The 22,307-nt window shown below is 39.8% G+C and overlaps 1 protein-coding gene across 4 annotated transcripts in view; it reads left to right on the plus strand.

Annotated features, from left to right (window-relative positions):
• The window catches only part of PLPPR5 (phospholipid phosphatase related 5), a 146,701-nt gene that overhangs the window by 33,742 nt on the left and 90,652 nt on the right, over positions 1 to 22,307 (plus strand). For 2 of the 4 annotated variants that reach the window (XM_064428152.1, XM_064428153.1), the window contains exon 1: positions 10,472 to 11,567. The exons of 1 other annotated variant lie outside the window; for it this stretch is intronic. In XM_064428152.1, coding sequence (XP_064284222.1) covers positions 11,337 to 11,567 — 231 coding nt within the window. In that variant the 5' untranslated portion in view covers positions 10,472 to 11,336. Of the gene's footprint in view, positions 1 to 10,471; positions 11,568 to 22,307 lie in introns of those variants that run through there. One more of the 4 variants, XM_064428155.1, reaches the window with a different exon arrangement.

The raw sequence follows: 22,307 nt of genomic DNA on the forward strand, positions 1-22,307 counted from the left end.
TCTGCTTTTAGATTAATAAAGTATGGTTTCTGCTTCTACTAAGTATTTTTTGCATGCTCATTTCTTTGTGTATTTATTTCAATTCCTAGGCTTGTAAATTCCCTTTAGGTGTGGAGTAAGAATTGTCTTTTTCTTCAACGTGACAGGGCAGTACAATTCTGAAATGCTATGAAGATTTATTTCTAATATTACCATTACATATTGTTAATTTTGTCCCATGATTTAGCCATTAAAGCTTTGCACAAAAATTTGAAAGAAAATGTAGATCCTAAAAGGAATTAAAGAAAGAATAAATATTATTATAATAGCAGGTCTTCATAAGAGTAATAAAAATATTAACAATAATTTTAAAATATATATTTTTATTAAGTATGTTGTAAAAAAATTAATCTATTCCAAAACAATGTAGTGCTTTAAATACCATAGATAACAGTAAAATACCAGGACAGGATCAATATATGCAATTTATATACAAATAAATACTAATCTTGGATGGAATTGAAATTATATGAAGATTCACTAGAAAATAAATTAATAAATAAACTATAACTGAAAAGCCTACTCCATAGCTTCCAGTGACTGACTGTCTTTGGTTTACAGCTGCTCCTTCAATTAAAAGTAGCCCTTTGGCTCATTTTGACTCAGGGAAAATATACTTTTGACTGTCTTGCATATTTCTTAGGGCATCTGGGACAAAGGAGTTGCCTCGGGAAGTACATGAGTTTCGAACTAGGATGTGAATTGCTTAGGCATTCTTTGTCATTACATTTGTCCAGGACGTTATAGAGATCATCCTACAAGACAGCTCAGTGACTGACTGTCCTCTTAACCCCATTCCACAAACAGAAAAAAAAATAAAAATCATTGATTCTTTTAAAATCTTGCTGAATTTGGTGTATCAATTGTCTCTCAAGGAGCATGGAGGGAAACTGTGAGAGTTTCCCATTCTAGTATATTATTCTTTTCTTTTGTGAACATAGCCAAGTGTACCAACCCAGATTCTGATCTTTGTAAAACTTATTGCCATATATTGATAAGCCTGCATTTACTGTGTTGGTCTTTTAAGGGACTTTTGGCTTGAAATTACCTTTCATGGAAGCAATTCCTTCACAATCCTTTTCAGTTGCTTATTTCTATTATTCATTTTAGAAGTGCTTTAGAATGAAAAATATATGTGCTATAATACAGATCTTTCTGTCACTGCTAGAAAGGAATAGCCTGCTGTTAGAAACAGGGGAGGCTCTGGTTATCTGTGCAGTATTTAACTTCCACGATCTGCAACACATTTTATTTGACAATGCCCTGAGAAATTAAACTTCCAGCCATATCTAATAGGATGATAAACATTCAAAGAGAAGAGGATTTCAACATTAATCATTCACTGAGAGCAATGCACTGAGAGACCAAGCTGATGCTGATGAAAAGCACTAACGGTGCTAATGGAAGTTTTCAATGTCTTCTACTGACAAGGCAGGCATTGGAAAGCTTCTGCTGCTTTGAAATGGATAAAGCATAGTAATTCAATAAATGTTCTTCATTTGTGGTCTTCCCAATCAATTTCTGAGCTTAACTCTCGTAAGTAATATAACATTCTAATAAACATTTGCATCTTAGCAGGCTGTTTAAGACTTGTATAACAGAGACCCAGATGTCTGAAATGTTGGGTGTGCAAGAGCTGTGTTGGTCATCCCAGGCAGTGCAGCAAGAGCCAGCTCCCCCTCTCTGCTCATCCTCCCCTGCTGGCACTGACTGACGGGGTAACCTCTACAAGAAGCAGGTACCATTTCCCCTGCTTTTCATAGTGCTTCTTTTATTTATAAAAAATAGATCAAAGCTCAAAAAGGCAAGAAGAGAACGTGTCAAGGACAGTAGAATCCAAGTCATCTATGCTCTGATGGAAACTAATTCATGAATGGTTTTTTTCTGGAATTGTCTCAAAGCCTGAAGATGTTCCCAGGGTTTTTGCTCTTCTTTGTGACTTTTTCTGCCCTGACCATGAGAAATGCAGGGAGAAGAAAATCCCTGGTCCCCAGAGATTGCACTGTTGTTTACCTTTCCTGCTGGCTCTCCCAGAAGGGAGGACCCAGTGATTTGTGTACCTATAGGACACAAACATGTAGTCGAACTTTTCTTTCTCTGGGGGATATTTTTAGTGTGCTCAGGGATAGTTTTAGACAGTGGAGTCTTTTCTAAGAACTTGTGTAGCAAAACTACTCCAATTAGTTTAAAAGCTTTATTACTTATAGTGCTTTAAAACATCCATACTGTTGGATTTTTTGTTGAAAACTGAAATGAAAAGATTGTGTAGAAATATCTATTTGTTGCATAAAACTAGTGAGATTCAGTTACTGGTGCAGAATTAAATTGCTGTGTATAAGAGTAATGAAAAGATCTCCATCCAAGATGTTTTCTATCTTTGGGGAAGATTATATGACAAAATCTGCTCTGCATCTTCATTTACATTATCCTTGTTTCTGGAGCTGCTAGTTGCAATGTTATTGTAAATTGAGATATAAATTGGAGAGTGCATGATTTAAACCTATCTGGATGATATGCATTGTTTAAAGTCGTATATAATACAATGTACCTAGCTTTCTGTAAGCTTACTGTTGACTTGAGCTGAGTAATGTCAAGGTCAGCTGGGAAAAATCTGATATTTTTCTCATTTCTATGGGTTTGCTTTTCTTTTTTTGTTTTTACTAGCTGAAGGCTTAACTGCTTTAGTGGAATTAAATACTGGACACTAGGATGCCTAATAGGCTAAATAATTTGCTTAAATCCAATCTGGATGCTGTCTAGTCACTGTAGAAGCAGCATTCAGCATGTTAGGTATTGGCATTGCTATATGAAAAAAATTTTAAAGCCATAAAAATTATGTATCCTAAGGTAGCTGTATCTTTTTAGCAAATGTCCACTCAATTTCCCAAAGGTTAATTTTCATGCCAGCTTAGGGAAAATAAGATTCTGCAGCCCTTATGTTCTGTTCTCAGGTCTCCTACAGATTTTAATTTCTCTAAATCAGCAGAATTCCTATAGGAGGGGGAAGAAAGACCAAACACTAATAATATTTCAATGCCTTTCTATTTCAGAGCTAGCTGTATCACATTTACAGCTTTACCACACTTCAGAGGAAATGAGCCTTATATGCCTCTAAAAATGATAGTTTCTGGCAATATGAAGAGTGTAAAAACTACATGATGCTTTAAGGGCATAGAAGAAGTCATTAGGCAGTCATAACAGAAATGATATATGAATTTTAGTTCTGGTAGATATTGTTTAATCTTTTCCTAGAATAAATCCTGAAGGCATTTAATGTCCCTTAGTTCTGTCCCAGTGATTCAGCCTTCTTCCCCCTCTATCATCTGCCAGGCCTGTGCAGAGCCAGGCAGCCTGTGCAGACTCAAACTCTCCTCACACTGTCCTGCTGCCACGTTGGTCATCAGCTGTCTACATGAGCTGTTGAGCTCATGCTTTTAATCCTTTTGCTCTGGCAGGAGCCTCCAGAATCCCCCACCTACTGCATTTTTCCCACAAGAAACCTGTAATTTCAGCTTCCGATGTTCTTGCCAACTTTGCAAATGCATCCTAAAAGCAAATTCCTTGCTCTCCACCTTTCTTTTTCTAATAATTTTTCCCCCATGATCACTTGCCTCTTCTTTCTTTTAGTACAGTCAGTACTGTAGCTAAGCTGGCCAGCTGGATGAATAAGACACTGAATGAGGAAGGATTTTCAGCAGCAGTGATAAAAGTAAACAGTTGTGTATTGGCCAAGCAAACATGTATTTTGTTACATAATAATTTGACAGTGTTCCCTGTTATATCAGTGTCCGACGTATTCTAATCTAATAATTTTCTTATCCTTTAGCCTAACAATTTGTTAAACAGAATATTTTTAAATGAGAGGAGCAATCTTATGTAAGTTAATTTAGCAGGGCTTGAAAGCTTTGGTTATTAATAAAATTCATGGTACCAAGTTACCACAAAGAATCTTCAAAAGCTGGTTTAACTTATTATTTTATTATTATTATGTCTCTTTAATGTCCAACTGTTACTTTCAGTTCAGGCTTCACTTCTGAAAGCTGCAAAGACTGTTGCCTTCTCTCAGAAGTGACTTTTTGATGCTTTAGTTACTTCCTTGCTGCCTTCATGAGTCTTTTGCTAATGCTTGACAGCTTGATAGTACAGTTTTTGCCTGGAAGGTAATTATGATGAGAAATTATGATTAAATCAAAGGCATAATCTCTTAGATTATTTTTTAAGAACCAATCCTGTAATAGGTTTTATGTAGCACCTTACTGGAGCACATACATACATGTAAATATATAGACATATACACACAGAGTACTGTCTCTTTAGAAAGTGGAAAATTAAAGATATCTTTCTTGCTACTGCTTTAGGTAAGTGGATGGGCAGCTTCAACTTGTATCAATTAAGCAATTTAGAGGAAATATGATTTTATTCTTAGATATGAATTACAATAATCAAGTGAATGACAATAATTTCTGTGAACGACCATTAGAACAGATTGTAACCATTAAGATTAAAGACAGCAAATCTCTGGGTTGGAGTAAAACAGATATAATTCACAGAACCCGAGAAAATTCTAGGTTCAGAGCAGGGCTGACCTCACTTTTTGGTAAGGTTCCTCAGAGCCTTGTAATGAAGTTTTGAATATATCTCCAAGGACAGAAATACATTGATAGCAGGAAAGTATCTGAATAATGATTGATGGAAAATATCTGAATAATGATTGATGTAAATTAATGCTTCCTGCAGGAATTGTTTTGTAGGAATCCAGTCATTTGGAGAAAGACACAACTTTCATTGTGAGCATGCCTATGCCTCAAAGATGTTTGTCTTTTTAGTCCTGCTCTGAGCTTAGCCTTGTAGCCAAAAAGGATAGTGTACAGGAGATATCTGCAGAAGGTGGGAGCTTTTTAAAGTGCAGAGGTATCTGTCCTGCAGGGGGCATGGAAATGTGTAGCTTTAGGAAACAAACCAGTGCAGGAAATTCCTGTGAGGTGTATCCTCAGTGGCCTGGTGATGGTGTCATTCATGGCGGAATCCCAGGCCTTACAAATGCTTTGTGTCTTTGTAGCTGACTTTTGTCACTTGGGTTTTCCGCTTTCTTGAGTTTTCTGGCTTTGCTGCATCCTCATGAACAAGCTACAAAAGAAAGGGCATTTTTCAGAGGCACATGTGTGAAAACATAAATGTAACATGAATGTCTTGTGAATGGCTTGGTGTCAAATGAAATGTATGATACATATTTCTTGTATCTCCATGGATCATGAATGCAGAGGGATACATGGGGATAGCAAAGAGCAGGTCTGATGAGTATTATGAACTGGACTTAAGTATTTTTAATATTTAGATTTTTAAAAGTAATCTAAGAAAATAATCAGCACTATATCTAGTTTTCTTCAACAATTACCTGGTAGCAATGGATACTGTTTGTAATTCTGTTTGGTAAATTCTGTGGGCTTGGGGTTTTTCTTCCCTTTTCTCCACTGAAGTGCTGCTGCCGATATACCCTGAACTTGCTTTTTCTGTGCTTTTCATTGTAATTTTATGAAATAACAGATAATTTCCAACTCAGGAATGGGATTTCAGGTGTAATGCTAATGAGAAATGTCTGGTATAATTTGTAAGAACATAAGTAGTTCTATGGCACAACTGTGTGTGAGCTTACCCAGCAGAAACAGTTACAGAGGAAGTGTGGGACTCCTGCCAGCGTGAGCCGCATACATTAAACTGCAACCAGAGCTGGAAGCACTCCGTGCCTTTGGTGCATAATTTATTATATTAGTCCATTGGTCTTTCCCTTCTGAAAGAAAGCCAATAAGTGGGTTAATTTAATCTTACATCCAGATTTGTGCTTGAAAGTGAAGTCTTGTATACCTTCCCTGTCCAGGATACAATTGCTAGGGGCAAAGCTGGGGTAAGGAAAGAGGGAACTCACTCTGCAAGTTTTACTCTGTAACTGGGGACTCATCAGAGGTGAAAGGAAGACCTCACAGCTCCATGCAGAGTCCCATGCAAAGCCACAGTTTAATTTCTATAGGCACTTTCAGATCGTTTTACACTTCCCCTCTTTAGTGTCACAAAGTATTTTATTCTTCGGTCATGGAATTAGCAAAAGATAATGACAGCAAGTATGCAGAGCTAAAAATTAGTTGTAATTCTGTTAAAGTGTGGAACTTAAAAATGAGAGGGTGGGTTCATCCAGATAGAGACCAGCAACCCTGGCCACTAAAACAGCCAGCCTGTGACAATTATCTGAGCTTTCAAGTCCTTGTCTACACAAGGACTGATTCATTGCACAAGTTTTCCTGCAAATGAACAAGGTCTGCTTCAGTTAAAACAGAATTTCATCTCCATCTCTCTGATAACTTCAGCTGTTTATAGATCCTTGACCGATGTCATTATAGGGTCTGCAAAAACACTGGAGACTTCGAGGGTCCATTTTCTATAGGCAACAAAACTGGGGGTGAGAGAATAAGATACCCCAAAAAGGTCTTGATGAGCTCACCATTTCCTTCCTTCACACTTCTGGATTTTCAGCTTGATGAGAGCTTTATACTGACAACACAGAAACTTGAGGAGTGGGCAAACATTTACTTTCAGTGTATCCCCTTAATGGCAGTACAGAATCCTTAGTCAATAAATTATCTTAATTAGTCTGACTATTTATAATAAAAATGTACAAAGAAGAAGGCAAACTACAGAAGTGCAGAAAATTGTCATATTCAAATGAGTGAAATTAATTCAGTAATATGTAAAGAGAGTTTTTGAACTGGTCTGTAGAACCTTCAGGCATTGTTGAAATGTCTGAACTAACTTTAGATTATGTACAAAATCAGTTGTATGAATACATATAGTGTCCTGCACAGGGTAGGTCTGTGTGATTTTTCTTTTTCCCCCACTTGAATACTGCACCATGAATAGGCTAGTGCTGTGTCAAACACTGTGCAATAATCTGCTGTGTTAATCTTTAAAGGGATCATTAATTACCTTGGGAAATGGCTTTCTTTCATTACAAGAAATTACAAGAATTCTGGGTGAATGAGATGAGGTAGCTTATTTACATATTCTGAGGCTAGTCATATGATTTTTATTGAGCCAATTATACCAAAGATTGCCAAGTGTACAGTCAATTTGTATAGCATTGCAGTTACCAAAAATGTGTCTATCAGTGAAAAGAAATTTGTAGTTGTGGTAGTAATTTTCTGAGTGGTAGGCTTTTTCCTAAATTTATCGTAGGAAAGATTAAACAATTGTTATTTGAGCTTTCAAGTACCAGTGATTTATTTCATTTCACACTGACAAAACTGTGTCTAAGTTTTTGTATTATAAATAACAGTAGATATGGTAACACAGGCTTTAATTCTGAGAATGTACAGGCCTTAGGTACATGATGTCCCACTGGTATCCCAAGTTTCTCTTATAACCCATGAAGAACTATACTTCTTAATTTGAATACAGAAAGCAGTTTTTAAAAGATTAATTATATTACTGATGTAAATACTGACTAGACATCTAATGTGGTGTGACTGCTGCTCATTATATCAAATTCAATAATTTCATTGCTGCCTTGTCCTCCTCCTCATTTGTTTCATCTCCATCTGCTCACTCTCTCATATTACTTGCACTGCATCATATGAGGTACCCAAGCTTACTGGGGCAAAATCTTGTCTTTTATGAAAAATATGGTCCAGTTCTACATAATACTGCAATATAAATACAACAGTAATGCTTATGCTGCTACTAATTTTACCATTTTTCTTGCTGTTTGAGTCTTGGAAAATATAATTCCTATTTTGGAGCTAGTTTATCTATGTGTCAGTGAAAGTTAAGAGTAGAATTGATGACATCTCACTACAACTCCTTAAAAGAAGGGTGCTAGTCTAAGCTAGTCATCAAAGCTTGTGTCATTACTCTTACAAGTGTTATCATAAGAGGCTGGTATTTTTTAGGATGTAATGAATGACATTTTCAGAAAATGATTCATCCTGCCCTAATGTAGTAGAGCTTAGTCACCTAATGGAGTTGTCTCTGTAAACTGCATACTAAGACCATAGGAAAAACTTACATTTGGTGCCTAACTTGTTTGAATCGCACTGCAAGTATTCTGTGTGAGCCCCCATTTCTGATGCTGTGTTGATGCTGCTCCAGCTGCTAGGAAATTATTTTTATCTTGCATTATTATAGTCCTACAAGCATACATTTTAGCAGCAAATGTCCTGGGTTTTAGGATTTACACCACAGTATATCATTAAACAATTCACTTTATCAATTAAAATGTCCTTTTAGTTGTCTCTTAAAAATATCTGTAGAGATTATAGTTCATTCTGTCTTTTCCCTGCTGCTGTGCCATCAACACAGATGCAATATTTGTCTCAAAAAGGGCTGGGTTAGTGTATTAGTGTAGCAGTGTGGAGATCTAACAGTGAAACAGTCATGGGGCTTCAAGCGTCTGACACTCTGATAAAGCATGAAAGAGGTTAACAGGAAAGATAAAAATAGTGGGATGATTTGATATCAATTCTTATTTTCCTTCCTATTGAGAAGGCTTTGTTATGTTGGCTCTGTTTCTTTACTGCCATTTGCCAGAGCAATGTTTTATAACTAGAAAATACAATAAGCAGTGGTGATGTAAGCAAATGAAAGGTTAGTGAATTTGGTTTGGCATTGGAAATACCTCTTTGTAATAAAGGTCATGATTTCAAAATATTGCAAACAAGTGTGTCTAAGGTTTCTCTTTGTCTGCCCTGCTCTACATTGTGTCTCCTCAGCTGAAAATTTACTTAAAATTAGGTAGCAAATGAAAAGAACAAGATAAACCTATGAGGAACATCAGGGGAACTCTTACTCTGAGGTCAGTGGCAATATTCCCAAGGAAGTTAATTTCAAAACAAGTCTGTCAGTTATCTGAGTTTCAGCTGACAATTTAATATATGAATAGCCTTCTGGAACAAAAAATGTGGGTTCTGGGCTTTTCTCTGCCATTCTTCCCTCGTGCATGTCACTGTGGTTGCAGAATACATTTAGCTGGTTGCATTAGTCACTGGGGATTGTGTTCTTATGCTTCTATATGTTTGGTTTAATATATGTTTGCATATTCAACTGTGCAGGCAATAAACATGTTCATTATAATAAAAAGCTATCTCTGCTTTTACTTGGTCAGCTAACTGTGGAACATTGGTACATCTATAAACAGAAGTTGGTTTGTGATAGCAAAATGCAGGACTATTTTATCAGCTGGTTTCTGGAAAAAGATTGATTTTCCTCCATGCAAATATTTGAAAGATATATGCCACCAGCATTTCTATGGGGCATGCACTCAAACAGAACTGAAGAGCTGAGTCTTGTGCTCATTGCAGTCCAGCTGTTGACTTTTGTCTTGTGATCAGGCCATACATCCTAACAATGAGGGTGTCTGTATGCAATTCCTGGGATTACGATTTTTATGTGTATGGTAATGTGTATTAGACTGTGCTAAAGAAATGGGAAAAATAGAATTTGTGCTAGGCAGAATTCACCACAAGATGTCTCAGGTCTCACTACAGATTTTTCACAAAGGTAGGGAGCTATCCAGCTAAGTCTGGTGAGTGCAGTGCGAATTACATGATTTAGATTCTTCTGGAGAGTGTGTTAAAAGCACATAAAAATAGACTGGATGTGGAATCCAGACATGACGAGTGTGTTCTTCAAGGGCTGATTAAAAATAAATGCACGGAGACTAACATCACTGAATATTGAAAAAACTCTCAAGAAAGGGAGGAAAATGACCAGTTAAAGCCAAAGTACAGCACTAGAAGAATGATTACTCATTATAAAACAGGGTGATCTAATCTCATTTGTTATTTCTTACCACCTTTACTATGTAAGATAAGTGTCCACTAAGAGTATTTTCCACCCTTGTAACATTTGGGGTGGGGTGTGTACCTTTAAGTAACTGTTTTATCTGTTGGCTCTGGGGATCCAGACTAGAGCCCACACATGCGTGAATCTGTACAAGCCTTGGGCACAGTTGTCTATTCTTATGTGTATTGCTGTATATGTATTTTTAAATAGAACTCTTTTGTGTTCCTATGTGTTTGACTTCTCTCAGCACTGGTGCAGACTCTATTCTTATTCTAGGATGTTACTTGAGTGAGGATAGATTCAAGGCCAGCCACCAATTTTCTATATAGCTGTTAAATAAAAACTTTAAGTGTTAATTGTTTTCATAGCTATCTATATACCAAAGACTCTACATCAATTCCCAGTTTTGGAAGGATTGGGGGTCAGGGTGGGTAGTTGTGGGACTGTAGGGAACTTCTACTGTGGCCAGAAATGAGCGAGAGCACAAGCTGATTGTATAAGTCAAATGTATTTCACATATCTGATCACCCAAACAAGCAGATATGCTCAGGATAAATGCTATATATTTACAAGTTTTTAAATATAAATAAACACACTAAACTTACTGGGTTGGGGGTATGTTAAGGAATCTAATTTTAAACTCCATGATGGCCTCTTTTGTTAACACACAACTACAATGTATCTCCAAAACTGCTGCCATAAAAGCCCATAGAGCAAAAAATGAAGAATTATTTTGTAAAATCACAGTATCACACAGGAATACATGGAGGTGTTTAAGGAAAGACTGGATGTGGGAGTTAGTGCCATGGTCCAGTTGACGAGGTGCTGTTAGACCATAGGTTGGATTCAATGATCTCAGACGTCCTTTCCAACCTAACTGATGCTGTGCTTCTGTGATTCCATGTTGAGATCCTTCCCACCCCGACCAATAGTGGCGATCAGCGTTCCTGCCCGGGCCCGTCCGAGCTGCGGCTCTTGGCAGTGTCGGGGCCGCTTCCCGCCGGCTCCGGGACGGGACGGGACGGGGCGCACCTGCGGGAGCTGCCCTGTGCACGCCCGTCCTACAGGTGTGTGTGTCGGTGCACAGAGGGACCCGCGGTGGAGAAAAAGCGGAGGGTTCCCTTACTAATCACGGCCGCGGAGCTGTGCCGTGGGCGCCGTGCGGGGGCCGAGCAATTCCCTTCGCAGCCCGGTCCGGCGCGGCCGCTGCTCCCGGGGCGGGGCGGGGCGGGGCCGCCCCTGCCGCCGCCGCGCTCCGCCCGCCCGCCGCTCGAGCCGGTACCCGCGCTGGAGCCGCTGCCGGAGCGGCGGGCCGGGCACCCGCTGCCCTGCCCTGCCGCGCTCCCCGCCGGGCTGACCGCGCTCCCGGGCGCCGCTGAGCCGCCCCCGCCCGCGGTGGATGCCGCCGGGGAGCGGGCGGAGCGCGCCGCCGGGGAGAGGGGCTGCCGCGGCCGCCGGAGCCCACGTACATGCGAGTGCCCTCTCCGCTCACCAGCATGCTTTACTTCCAGATGGTGATCATGGCAGGGACCGTGATGCTGGCTTATTACTTCGAGTACACGGACACCTTCACCGTCAACGTGCAAGGCTTCTTCTGCTACGAGGGCGCGTACCGAAAGCCCTACCCGGGCCCGGAGGACCGCAGCGCCGTGCCGCCGGTGCTGCTCTACTCGCTGACCGCAGGCGTGCCCGTGCTGGTGGTAAGCAGGGGCCGCCCGTGTCCGCGCTCCGGTGACTTGTTGGGCCGGACCGGGCCGGGCCGGGGCGGGCCGCGGGTCCCGGGCGGAGCAGTGCCGCCGGCGGGCGGCTGCGGGCCGGGCCCGGCGGGCGGGGACCCTCCGCGCTCCGGGGCTGCGGCCGGCCCCGGGGCCCCGGCGGGCAGCGCTGCCGCCCCCGGCCCCTGCCCCGCCGTGCCCACCGCGCCTCTCAAGTTTATTTTTAGCACCGGTTTATGTAACTGCCAGTGCCTGTATTTCCAGCCCCGTGCGACTCCTTTTGGTAAAAAATTATCTTTTCTTTTTCGAAACGCGCGTCGCTTGCAGATAGATGGGCAACCTGAGGAAAACCGGCTTTTAGCAGCCACTTACTGATGTGTCATCCGGTACTAATTAGAAAATCCCTCTGTCAGTTTTGTTTTCTAAAAGTCAGCTGGTACGTGCAAGGAGCAGTTTTACTTGATTTAGTTGTCTCCATATGTCACAGTTACTGATGTGTGTGCAAACGAAACCTGTGTCTCTAATTGAACATGATCTTCCGTCAATCAGTTTTAAACAGGTGTGGCTAAAAAGTGGTTTATTTAATCGATTTTCTATCGGGTACTTTTTTTTGGGAAACGGCTAAGGGAAAGCTTTTTGGAAAAGCAGTGAGATTCCTTTCAAGCTGTTGAAGGTACTCTGTTGTCAGATAACGAGGGCATTAGCATCATTCAGTGATCCCTCACCATACTGAGGAGGAAAGACCTAGAGGAGAGCATTTGACTGTTGGGGATGGATTATATCTAGACTTACCAGGTGCCTGCACAGCTACACATGCACAAAGCCCTTGTAAAGAGTTGATTTTTATCAACTGTAAGCATTGGAATAATAAAAAATGCAATAAGAAGAGGCCTTTTAGGATAGCAATTTTTAAAATCATAATAACTCTTTTTCAGGAAAATGTAACAAAATAGGAGTCGAAAAAGCCTCATGAGGCTAAGGCTGTGGTAATCCCAGACACAATTTCTGCTTTTGTAGCATTATGAAATCTCAGATGGTATCAAATATAAAACCTTATGGTCAGGATCAGCCTTAGTGTTAGGACTTGGTTTTCTTTTTAATTTTTTTTTTCTCCCAAGGGATTCAATCTCTTCATTTGGCAAAACCTGTTGTGTAGCATTTTGGCTTTGTTGGGTTCTTTTGATTTGAACATCAGTTATTTGACCACTTTATTTGCCTGTTTGTTCTTTTGAACCCCTAAATACTGTTGAGATTCAAAAAGGGAATTTTGTTGTGTTTTTTTTTCTGCTGATGCTTCTCTGATGCTGGTGTGTGTTGTTTGTTTTGCTTTTAATTCTATTTCTTTTGTTTGCCTCAGGAAGTTATAAAGATTATGTCAGATATTCATGTCGAGCATCTTTTTTCCTGTTATGTGTCAGCAAGATGGATTGGTAGTTTCCATTCATTTCCTGGGTGCTAGATGATTACGTCAGAGCAATCTCCATGACATTTTGGGTTGGCAGTCTTGTAATTAGCCTTGCTAAAAAGCTAATAATAGAATTTAATGATACTTAACTGTGTTTCATCTTCCAGTCACCAGTCTTTTGGGCAGATGACATGCTTTGGGATGTCAGGGCATGGAAAGCCACATTGTAGATGCCTGTGTTTCACTTTTTAAAAAAGCATTTTTATTTCATTTTATTAAACAAAAATTTAGCTTCTGGGAATCTCATTAATTTAACAGCATTAAGTCTAATAGTTAACTTTATTAAATGGGTGGATTTTTCAGGTTTTGCATAGAGTTGTGTTCTGATTTGCCTTGAGCAATCCTCTTGGACTTAGTGTTTACCCAGGATGGCACTTACTCAGTTGTGCAGAACATGTACATTGCCTTTGCTTGTTCTTTTCATTGAAAGGAGTGGTGAAAGTAAAATTTCTTTGTCAAAACAACTTGTATGTTTTCAGTTGTAGTAGATTTCAGAGACTAGGTTCTCTTCCATTTTGTTTATTTCTCGTCTATGACATTTTGGATGTACATGTTCTGTGTAATTTTGTTTCTACAGATGAAATACAAAAATTAATCATGTAACATAGCCCTGTTTTGGTCTGTAAAGACTACATGCAAATGTGGGCTAGTGAAGGAAATAGATCTCTGTGAATGTAATTTCACTTTTTTTTCCCACGAGTATTGTCCTTGAACACAGGATATTAAATAATAAAATTTATGAGGGTTTTTAAAAAAATCCTTTTTTTTTCTTGCTTGTTTGGTGTATGGGATTAATGCTCTTTCTGGGGTTATGAGGTAGAGCAGCAGAATCTTTACCTTGGTGTTAATAGCAACTGAGGTTTTCTTGAGTAATGGGACTTGTTTAATTGGAGCCATAGAGTGCTTCAAGTTAAGCCAGTTTATCTTAATGTGACTCAATTAATGGCTCCATTGGCTTGAGTTTGAGTGAAGTTGCTCAAAAATCATAAAAAAATAGTTTTTCTAATGATTTTCTTTTCTGCATGCCTGCTAGTAGAGAACTAAAGAAGTAAAGAACCAGTAGCAGGACCTGTCTTGATGAGCATCTCATCAGCAGTGGTTCTCTGGCTGCTGTGAAGCTGCCATGTGGCTGCTCATCCAGAACCCCTGTGCCACATCAGAGATGCTGCAGCAGCCCTGAGTGTCAGGCCATGGGCTTGAGCTGCGTGTCTGCTCAGAGGGCAGCCACAGGCATGTGCTGAGACCTGAATAACAGCCTGTGTCATCTGACAGGGATGTACTGTGAGTGCTGTGTTCATCCTGGAAATTTTCTGGTTAGTCTTTAAAATGCTGCTTCCTGCTCGTACATTCCTACAGCCCTGGTGCAGCATTGCTGCCAGGCTTTCATTCCTGAGCCAATCTGCTTCCTCAGCCCATCTGCCCCCATGCCATCCAGGGACAGCTGCAGCTGGCTGGCAAGGCACAGGTGCTCAGGAGTGTGATCTGAGAAGTGCAGTCCCAGGGCAGAAGCAGAGATTGCTTGCTCTGCTGGAATGCTTGACTTTTTGATAGGGTTTTGGCTTTTTTGTTTGGGTGTTTTTGTGTGTGGGGATTTTTTTCTTTACTTATTTTGTTTTGTTGGGTTTTGTTCATTTGGTTTGGTTTTTTGTTGTTGTTGAGGATTTTCTTTGGGTTTTATTTTTTTGTTTTTGTGGTGGCTTTTTAAAAATTTCTATCTTTTGAGTCAAGTGCTCTGATATGGGGAAGGGAAACTGACTGAAGGAAAGAAGTTTTGTGCTCTGTACTTGGGACTTACTGGGTTTGTGTATCCACAGTCTTTGGTCAAGTAATTACCATGTATTTACCAAATATTTGGTCAGCCATGACTTGGTGGGCAGCTGGACTAGATGATTATTGTAGGTCTCTCCTAGCTGAACTATTCTATTCTAAATATCTGATAGGTTGTGTAGGATCTAGTAAGGAGTCAAGTTGTGCTATTCACTTTGGCTGTAACAAATTTGTTGTCTGCTAAGATGTCTGTGCTTAAAGCCCCTGCAGCTTCAGAGTTGCCTGGAGAAGCTGTGGCAGCTGGCAGGTTCCAGGCCAGGCTGGATGGGCTTTGAGCAGCCTGGCCCGTGGAAGGTGTTCCTGCCCATGGTGGGCTGGAACTAGATGAGCTTTAACATCCCCTCTGACCCAAACCATTCTATGATTCACAGGTATTGCAGCAACTGTAGGAAACTTGTAGAGGAATCCAACAACCTTGCTCTAAGATGAGAAGAAATGCCTTTTTTTTTTTTTCCTAGCTGGTTTCCTAGCTTTTATGTAGATTCCATGAAATGAAGATACATTATTATAATGTTGGTTTTCTCTGGGTTATCTCTAGAGGGTGTAGGCACTGTTTCTTCTCTCCCAAATACATTTTGAGTTCTTCCACTGGAGAATGTTGAGGGTTCAAACAGTTGCTTTTCTTTAGTCTGTTTTTCAAAAAGTGCTGAAAACAACTGCAGCTTAACATATAATAAAATATATTGTCCCTTCCAGTGTTAGACTTTTATGTGTTGAAGGTCTCCTAGATCATACTTTTAGGCACAGGTAATGACTTGAGTGAGTAGATGTGTTTGCATAAGGAGCATTAGGCATACAAGCAGTAATATCTTTTTAAAATGTGGATGAGGTAGAAATTGCAATCAGAAGAGTGGAAAAGCTCTAATTATGATATTCTGTGAGGGAAGACTGAGACTTGGGCAGAGGCAGTGCTCCTGTCTTTCTAGTGTCCATAGCACTAATACCCCAAAATCTCTGGTATACTGAGGAATTCTCAACACATGGGGTTTTTTTTATTTTTGTTTTTTTATCTTAAAGTCAAATGTGAAGGTGACAGGAAATAGCTTCTTGATTTGAGTCTATTCAAATATGTAATAAGCATAGAACTGCTAGTTGAGGGCTCAGTGCTATTTAAGCCATTTCCCAGTGTGCCAGTTCTTGCTCAGTGGGCTGGTTGCTTTTTTAAACTTGTTATGACAGATGTAGCTTGGGAAATACACGTCAGTCTAATCCTTTAGCTTCCAGTAGAGATGTTTTCTAGAACGGTGAGGCTAGTGTCTCATGTTTTCAGAATCCATAGAGTGATCAGTTCTGCATTGTTTCTTTCTGGTAGATGTTAATAATTTTGACCTCTTTAAAAATAGTGTGAAGTGCACTCAAGGATTCTTTAGTGATTCCACATACTAATATGGATTATTTAAAATGTCAAAACTTTTTAAACAATAAGTGGTATAAAATGTGATGTATTAGACCTAAGATGTATGCTGACTGCCGTATAAAAGCCAGGAGGAGATAATGACACTTTTTCATTAACATATGTAAACAGTTCAATTATGCAAATGGTGTTTGCTTTTATTTCCAAGTAACAAATATATGATTACAGTACTTATCCATAAAATATAGACTTCTATTTGCTTAGGCAAATTCCTAGCATATTTGTATTTTCTTTGCAAACCAATTAGAGACTAATATATTTTAGGATAATACATCTAATGTCTTCACTGAAAAAAATATTTGCCATTGAGAAATGAAGTATTGGATTCTCTCTTTTTTTTTTAAGAGGACTGGAGGAATCTCTAGATTTGGCACACCCCAAACAAGGAATGGATGTCAAAAATGAGACATTCTGCCTTGAGCTTAGCTTTAGTCAGTAACTTTTTCCTTTGAGAAGGAAATTTTGAGTCCTGGCAAAAGAAAGACTGTGAAGTGAAAGATGCAGTATAACTGTTCTTGTATGAAGTTTGCTGTACCCCAACACTTAAGAAAAAACAACATCATTCGAGAAAAATTGAAAAAGAGAGGCTACCTTTTGAAGTATGTGCACAGTTTTTCTAAGTCTGCTTTCCTTTTCACCGTCTTTGCTATTTTAATAGCTCCAGGTCTGAGTAGCTCAAGAGCAGTTGAAGAATATGCAGAGACCTGAAGGAGATGCACCACTTGATTCCAGCACGTAGATCTATGTGATGTGACTGGACGTCTCCCATCTCAGTCCTCCTATCTGAACCTGCTAGTACCTATTTTCCTTCTGACATCTGTAATTCTGTGTGCTGTGGCATCAGGGACTGATCAAATTTTATCAGGCTGAGTTCTCAAAACGCTCGTGGCAGAGAAGCTTTTAGTTAACCTGTTGTTTGCTGAAACTATTGTACTAGTGTGTAACTTCGTGCCATACATGAAAAGGGGTTCTAGGTTGTGATATCTGGGACATCAAAATACTCAGTTGTCTGTTATAATGTGAGGAAAAGCATAATATAGAATGAAAGTCCTGAAAATATTTTCTGTGAATTTGCTGTGCCTCATGTCTGACCTGTTTCTTCATTCCTCACCTTAGTCAGGAAAAACCACTACCTTCACAAGTGTTCCTTCAATCTACTTTAGGCTGATTGTTTTTCTACTTCATGGTTGGTATCAAGTCACTGTGGCTTCTATGGACACCTTAACAGTATTGGAAAAAAACTAAAGCACAGGGCCATTCCAGTTTTGTGAGACCCCACTGGAGTACTGCATCCAGCTCTGGGGCCCCCAACATAAGAATAATGTGGACCTGCTGGAGGGAGTCCAGAGATGGATCACAAAGGAGATCAAGGGGCTGGGGCATATCTCCCATGAACACGGTGAGAGAGCTGAGGTTGTTCAGCTTGGAGAAGTGAAGGCTTTGGAAGGACCTTAGAACACCTTCCACTACCTAAAGGGGGCCTACAGGAAAGCTGGAGAGGGACTTTTTACGAGGGCTCATAGTGGAGGACAAGGGTTTAAAGTGAAAGGGTGTGGATTTAGAATATATATTAGGAAGAAATTCTTCACTTTGAGGGTGGTGTGACACTGGAACAGGTTGCCCAGGAAAACTGTGGATTCCCCATCCCTAAAATTGTTCAAGGCCAGGTTGGATGGGGCTTTGAGCAACCTGGTTGAAGCATTGGGAACCAGATGATCTTTAAGGGTTCCTTCCTACTGAGGCCATCCTATGATTCTCAGAATTGAACAGACTTTTCTCCTGGTCTGCTGCTTGAAGAAGTGACCTCTGTGCATCCTGAAGGAGATTAAATTGTTTTGTCATTTCTTCCAGAAAAGAATCAAGGAAGCTTGATAAATAATGCAAGGATGAACAGTTGCCAGCAGCTGTGTTACAGGGCAAAAAAATCCCAAGGGTATGTAGCAAAGTATTCAAGTTTTCGGTTTTATGTGCAACTTACTGAAAAAGTTGTACATACCAGCACAGGTATGCAGCATGCATGCCAGCAAGGGATGCAGTCTATCCTAGTGCTCTTTTTCTGGGAACAGTGAACTTTTATTATGATATCTGAACATCTCATGATGTTTTTGATAAGACAGTGATAGAGCAACAAAAGATTAAAGTTTTACATCCTGACTCATATGAGTTGGGTAGACTAAGCAGCCTCTGAAACCAAATGGGAATGGTTTTGAGAAACTAATTAGCTAATCAAAGAAAATAATTCCTGGATTATTGAAATAGGTTATGTATGAAAAAGCTAAAGCTTTTTAGATTTATGTGTCTTTCTCTTGCTGGCACATTTTTCAGCTGTTAAAACCTTACATGAATAAGGAATTGCCAGTAAACTTTGTTTACTCTGTGATCACATTGTTCTTGCAGGGCTCATTTGATCCCTGTATCATAGCCCTGTTTCAATCTGTGTGCTCAGCTGAAACTTCTTTCCTTGATAGGTTTCTTGTTCCATTCCCACATGTTTGTAGGAAAGATAAAACCTGCTGCATTTTTGTTTTGTTTTTTGAAATATGCAAGTACTGGGGACTTCAGGAAACCACTCTTTGGAGGGGGAGGAGGAATGCCCTTTTCTGGAATGCAGAAGTTTAAAGCTAAGGGAAATTTATTTCATGCTCCTCCTTTGTGAATGGATAATTGCTTTGCAACTCTACTTAAGAATAAAAAAATAAATCACGCTGTTAGGTCTGCAGTAACTTTGTGTACCAGATGTCAGCATTGGCCTGTTGGGACACATAGCAAAACAAATACATGATTTGATAGTCTGATGCTGGCTTTATCTCAGCATTAAACCACTAATCCAACAGAGCTATAACCTGGAGAAACAATTAAAAATTCAGAACCACCGTGTGTTTTCTTGGGAATTCTTCTTTATCTGTCTGTCTTCCTGTTGTGCTGTGATGGCTTACATGAGCAGTGCCTGCAGAAGTTACGTTTGTACTTCCACTGCAAAGTATTTCTGCTGTGTTTAGTATGCATGTGATTTACAAACACTAACAATATCGAGGCCATATGCTTCATCCTTTGATGGGTTCTCTGGAAGTAAAGTGGCAAGCAGATGTGAACAAGGCAGGCAGGCTTCTGTTTGCAACAGCTGAATGCCTGCTTGTCCTACAAACGATGCACTTATGTTTAAGTGAGAAGTTGTTAATCCAACTAATCCTGAGTGATTAAGGAGTTTCTATCGTTGTTTATAATCTAAAATAGTAGGCTTGAAGTAATAATCAGTTTTTTCAGCTAAACAGTTCTTGCTCATTGTACATCATGCAGGATTGAGGAGATGGGTGTCCATATGATACATTATAAATGACAGCCAAAGTAGAATTGTAAGTAGCTTTAGCTGTGTTTTTTAGCCTTAAAAGCAGAGTGATGTTTAAAAAGCTTTATACGCTCTTGCAGCATCTCTCAGATACACTGAAGTGCATGATGGCCCAGCTTTCATTGTGCATGGTTTTTTATTTAGCAGAGATGTGGTAACCTCACAGATTGCAAGTAAAAAGTCCAGCTGAAGTGGATATACCATGTCTCTGGGCTTTACGGAGGAATATCTATTGAAAACAAAGTTCTTTGTATTTGCACACAGTACAGTCACCATGGTGTTGGACAGTAACTAGGAAAGCAGATCTAGCACTTGCTGTCTCTGGTGGGCAAACTGCCTTTGCGAGGAGCACTTCTGTTTACCTGTGGATCAGAATATATTTATTTTCAATGTAAAAATACCAATAAACCTGCAGCAGAAAAATGACTGTATGTATTAAGGCTTTGTAGAATCTATTAGTGTAAGAAGTTTTTCAGTACTGATTCAAAACGGACTCTTAATTTGGGATTCTACTGGGGTATGAGGCACCATAAAAAACCTTCCTGGTTATACAGTATGAAAACTTGGGTTGTGGATTCCACTTCTGGTTGTCAATCTGGAGAACTTATTGTCTGTAGTTCTGTGTGAATTGTGTAAATGCATCATAAATATCCATTGTCTGATTACTATACATTGCATATTTATATGAAAATTTCATTAACCATATGCATTTGCTAATGTATAGCCAATTATAAATGTAGTATAGCTATGTTTTAAAAAGATTATTTTTCTTTCTCTACTGTTTCTTCTTGCCTCTCATCCATGTCAGGTTAAAGAGTATGTATGAAGGCATTCTGAGTTTTTAATTTTCTAAATAATAATTAAGAAAAAAGCAGCTACCAAGAACAGAAGTCAGCCTAACAGTATTCTGCTATCCAGATTTTATTTTTTTTCTTTCTCTGTACAGCATATAGAAACACCTATTGTTTTAGGTTGGTAGGTTTTATGCTGTCTCTAAAAAGGATCAGTGATACATTTCATTTTTTATTGTTCAAATTTTGAGTAGTATTTTGGGGATTTCTTTCATCAATGTATAGTTTGGCTCTTTATAGATCAAGTATTGAATATTAGAATCAGTAAATGGAACTCAGCCTCCGAGTATAGTTATTTTGGGTAGTAATAGGGATTTCTGTGACCTGTCTGTAGCAATTTAGGGCTCAGACATGACTGAATTAATTCTGCTTAAAGATTTCTTAATCACGGGCCAGCTGAGCTGCAGTAACCAACGACATGAACTTGCAGCCTGTTGGGAGCATGAGGTGAAGTATTTGAGCTTGACCTGCTTTAATCAAGACTTCTCCCAGGATGTGTTCATTTTTTGGGTTTTGCAGAGTGCCTGTACATGCTGTCCATGGCAGGACTGTGCTGAGAAGGAGGAGCCTTACAGGGTGCAGTGGCTCATGGCTGAGCCTGACCTACCAAGTGCAGGTCTGTGCAGGAGTTCAGCTCTATGCAGAGCGATGTGTGGACATGCCCAAGCTTTGGCACATATTAACAGTACTTTGGTCATACTTACATAGATTGGGCCAGATGTCCAGAGCCTCTCCGCTGCTCAGGTCCTGCTTTTCCTGTTCCTGTGAGGAGTGTTCTTGGCCCTGTTGGGTGTATCAAGGCTCTGCCACGAGGCCAGGCCTGAGGCTACTGCCATCATGCATTCAAAGTGACAGATGAGAGTCTGAGCATCCAGGGGCTCAGGGGAGGACTGCATGGGCTAATGCTTGGGCTGCATTAGGCTGTAGGCCATAGGCATGTTCCATGTGGATGGTATGGGGATATTCCAGCTGTTAGCATGGGCCCCTTTGCCAAGTGCTCACGCTTGACTGAAGTCAGCGCTTCAGTCGGTCACAGGGACTCTTTCCAGAGCATTTAGCAAAGGCAGATGAGATTTGTAGGCAGATTGACCTTGGGCCATGTGAGTGGTTTGGGGACATCTGCAGCTGGCAGAATGAATGTACAGAGCTGGGCTGTGTGCTCTGACAGGCTTTGCCTTGGTAAAGGGATCTGACCACTCAAGCAGGATGGACACGTAGCTGTTAATGCCTTGCTGCCAAATGGTAGTTGTGAAATTAGGCTTCTCTTTTAAGCACTAGGAGATTTGTGCATGAACAGTTATACTAGAGCTAGATTGTTAATTTATCTTGGTATTGTTAATGATTTATCTTGATATTGATGGAGTTTAATCACATGTTTCAGTGCTGTTTCAAATCACAAGGCTTTCCCCAGGTTGAGTGCTGTGTGTGAATGAGTTTAGTGCTGATAGAATATTTTTCTTCTGTACTGCAGCATTACTCAGTATTTCTTTTGTTTCTGAATTGATTGTGATTGTTGTTTGATTAGGGGTAGATGGAAATCATAGAGCAGAGCATCTGTCTTTAAAAAACTATGTTTACATATGCAAGTGTGTATGCTCAATGTGTTGCCAGAAAAAGTCATGTTTATATGGTTGACTTGTATCCCTAGTTTTGTTCATGTGTACTTTTAATCTTAATACCAATGGCAAAAACGTAATGCCTCAAAGAATTTATTCATTTACAGCAGAATACTTAAATTGTTATCCCTGAATGTGTGCAAGCACCTTTCTTTGCAGAACACTTTGAACTGTTCTTTGTAGTAATTTAAATTGCTCCAATAATG

The sequence above is a fragment of the Passer domesticus genome, chromosome 7, assembly GCF_036417665.1.
Source record: "Passer domesticus isolate bPasDom1 chromosome 7, bPasDom1.hap1, whole genome shotgun sequence".
Taxonomy (NCBI): domain Eukaryota; kingdom Metazoa; phylum Chordata; class Aves; order Passeriformes; family Passeridae; genus Passer; species Passer domesticus.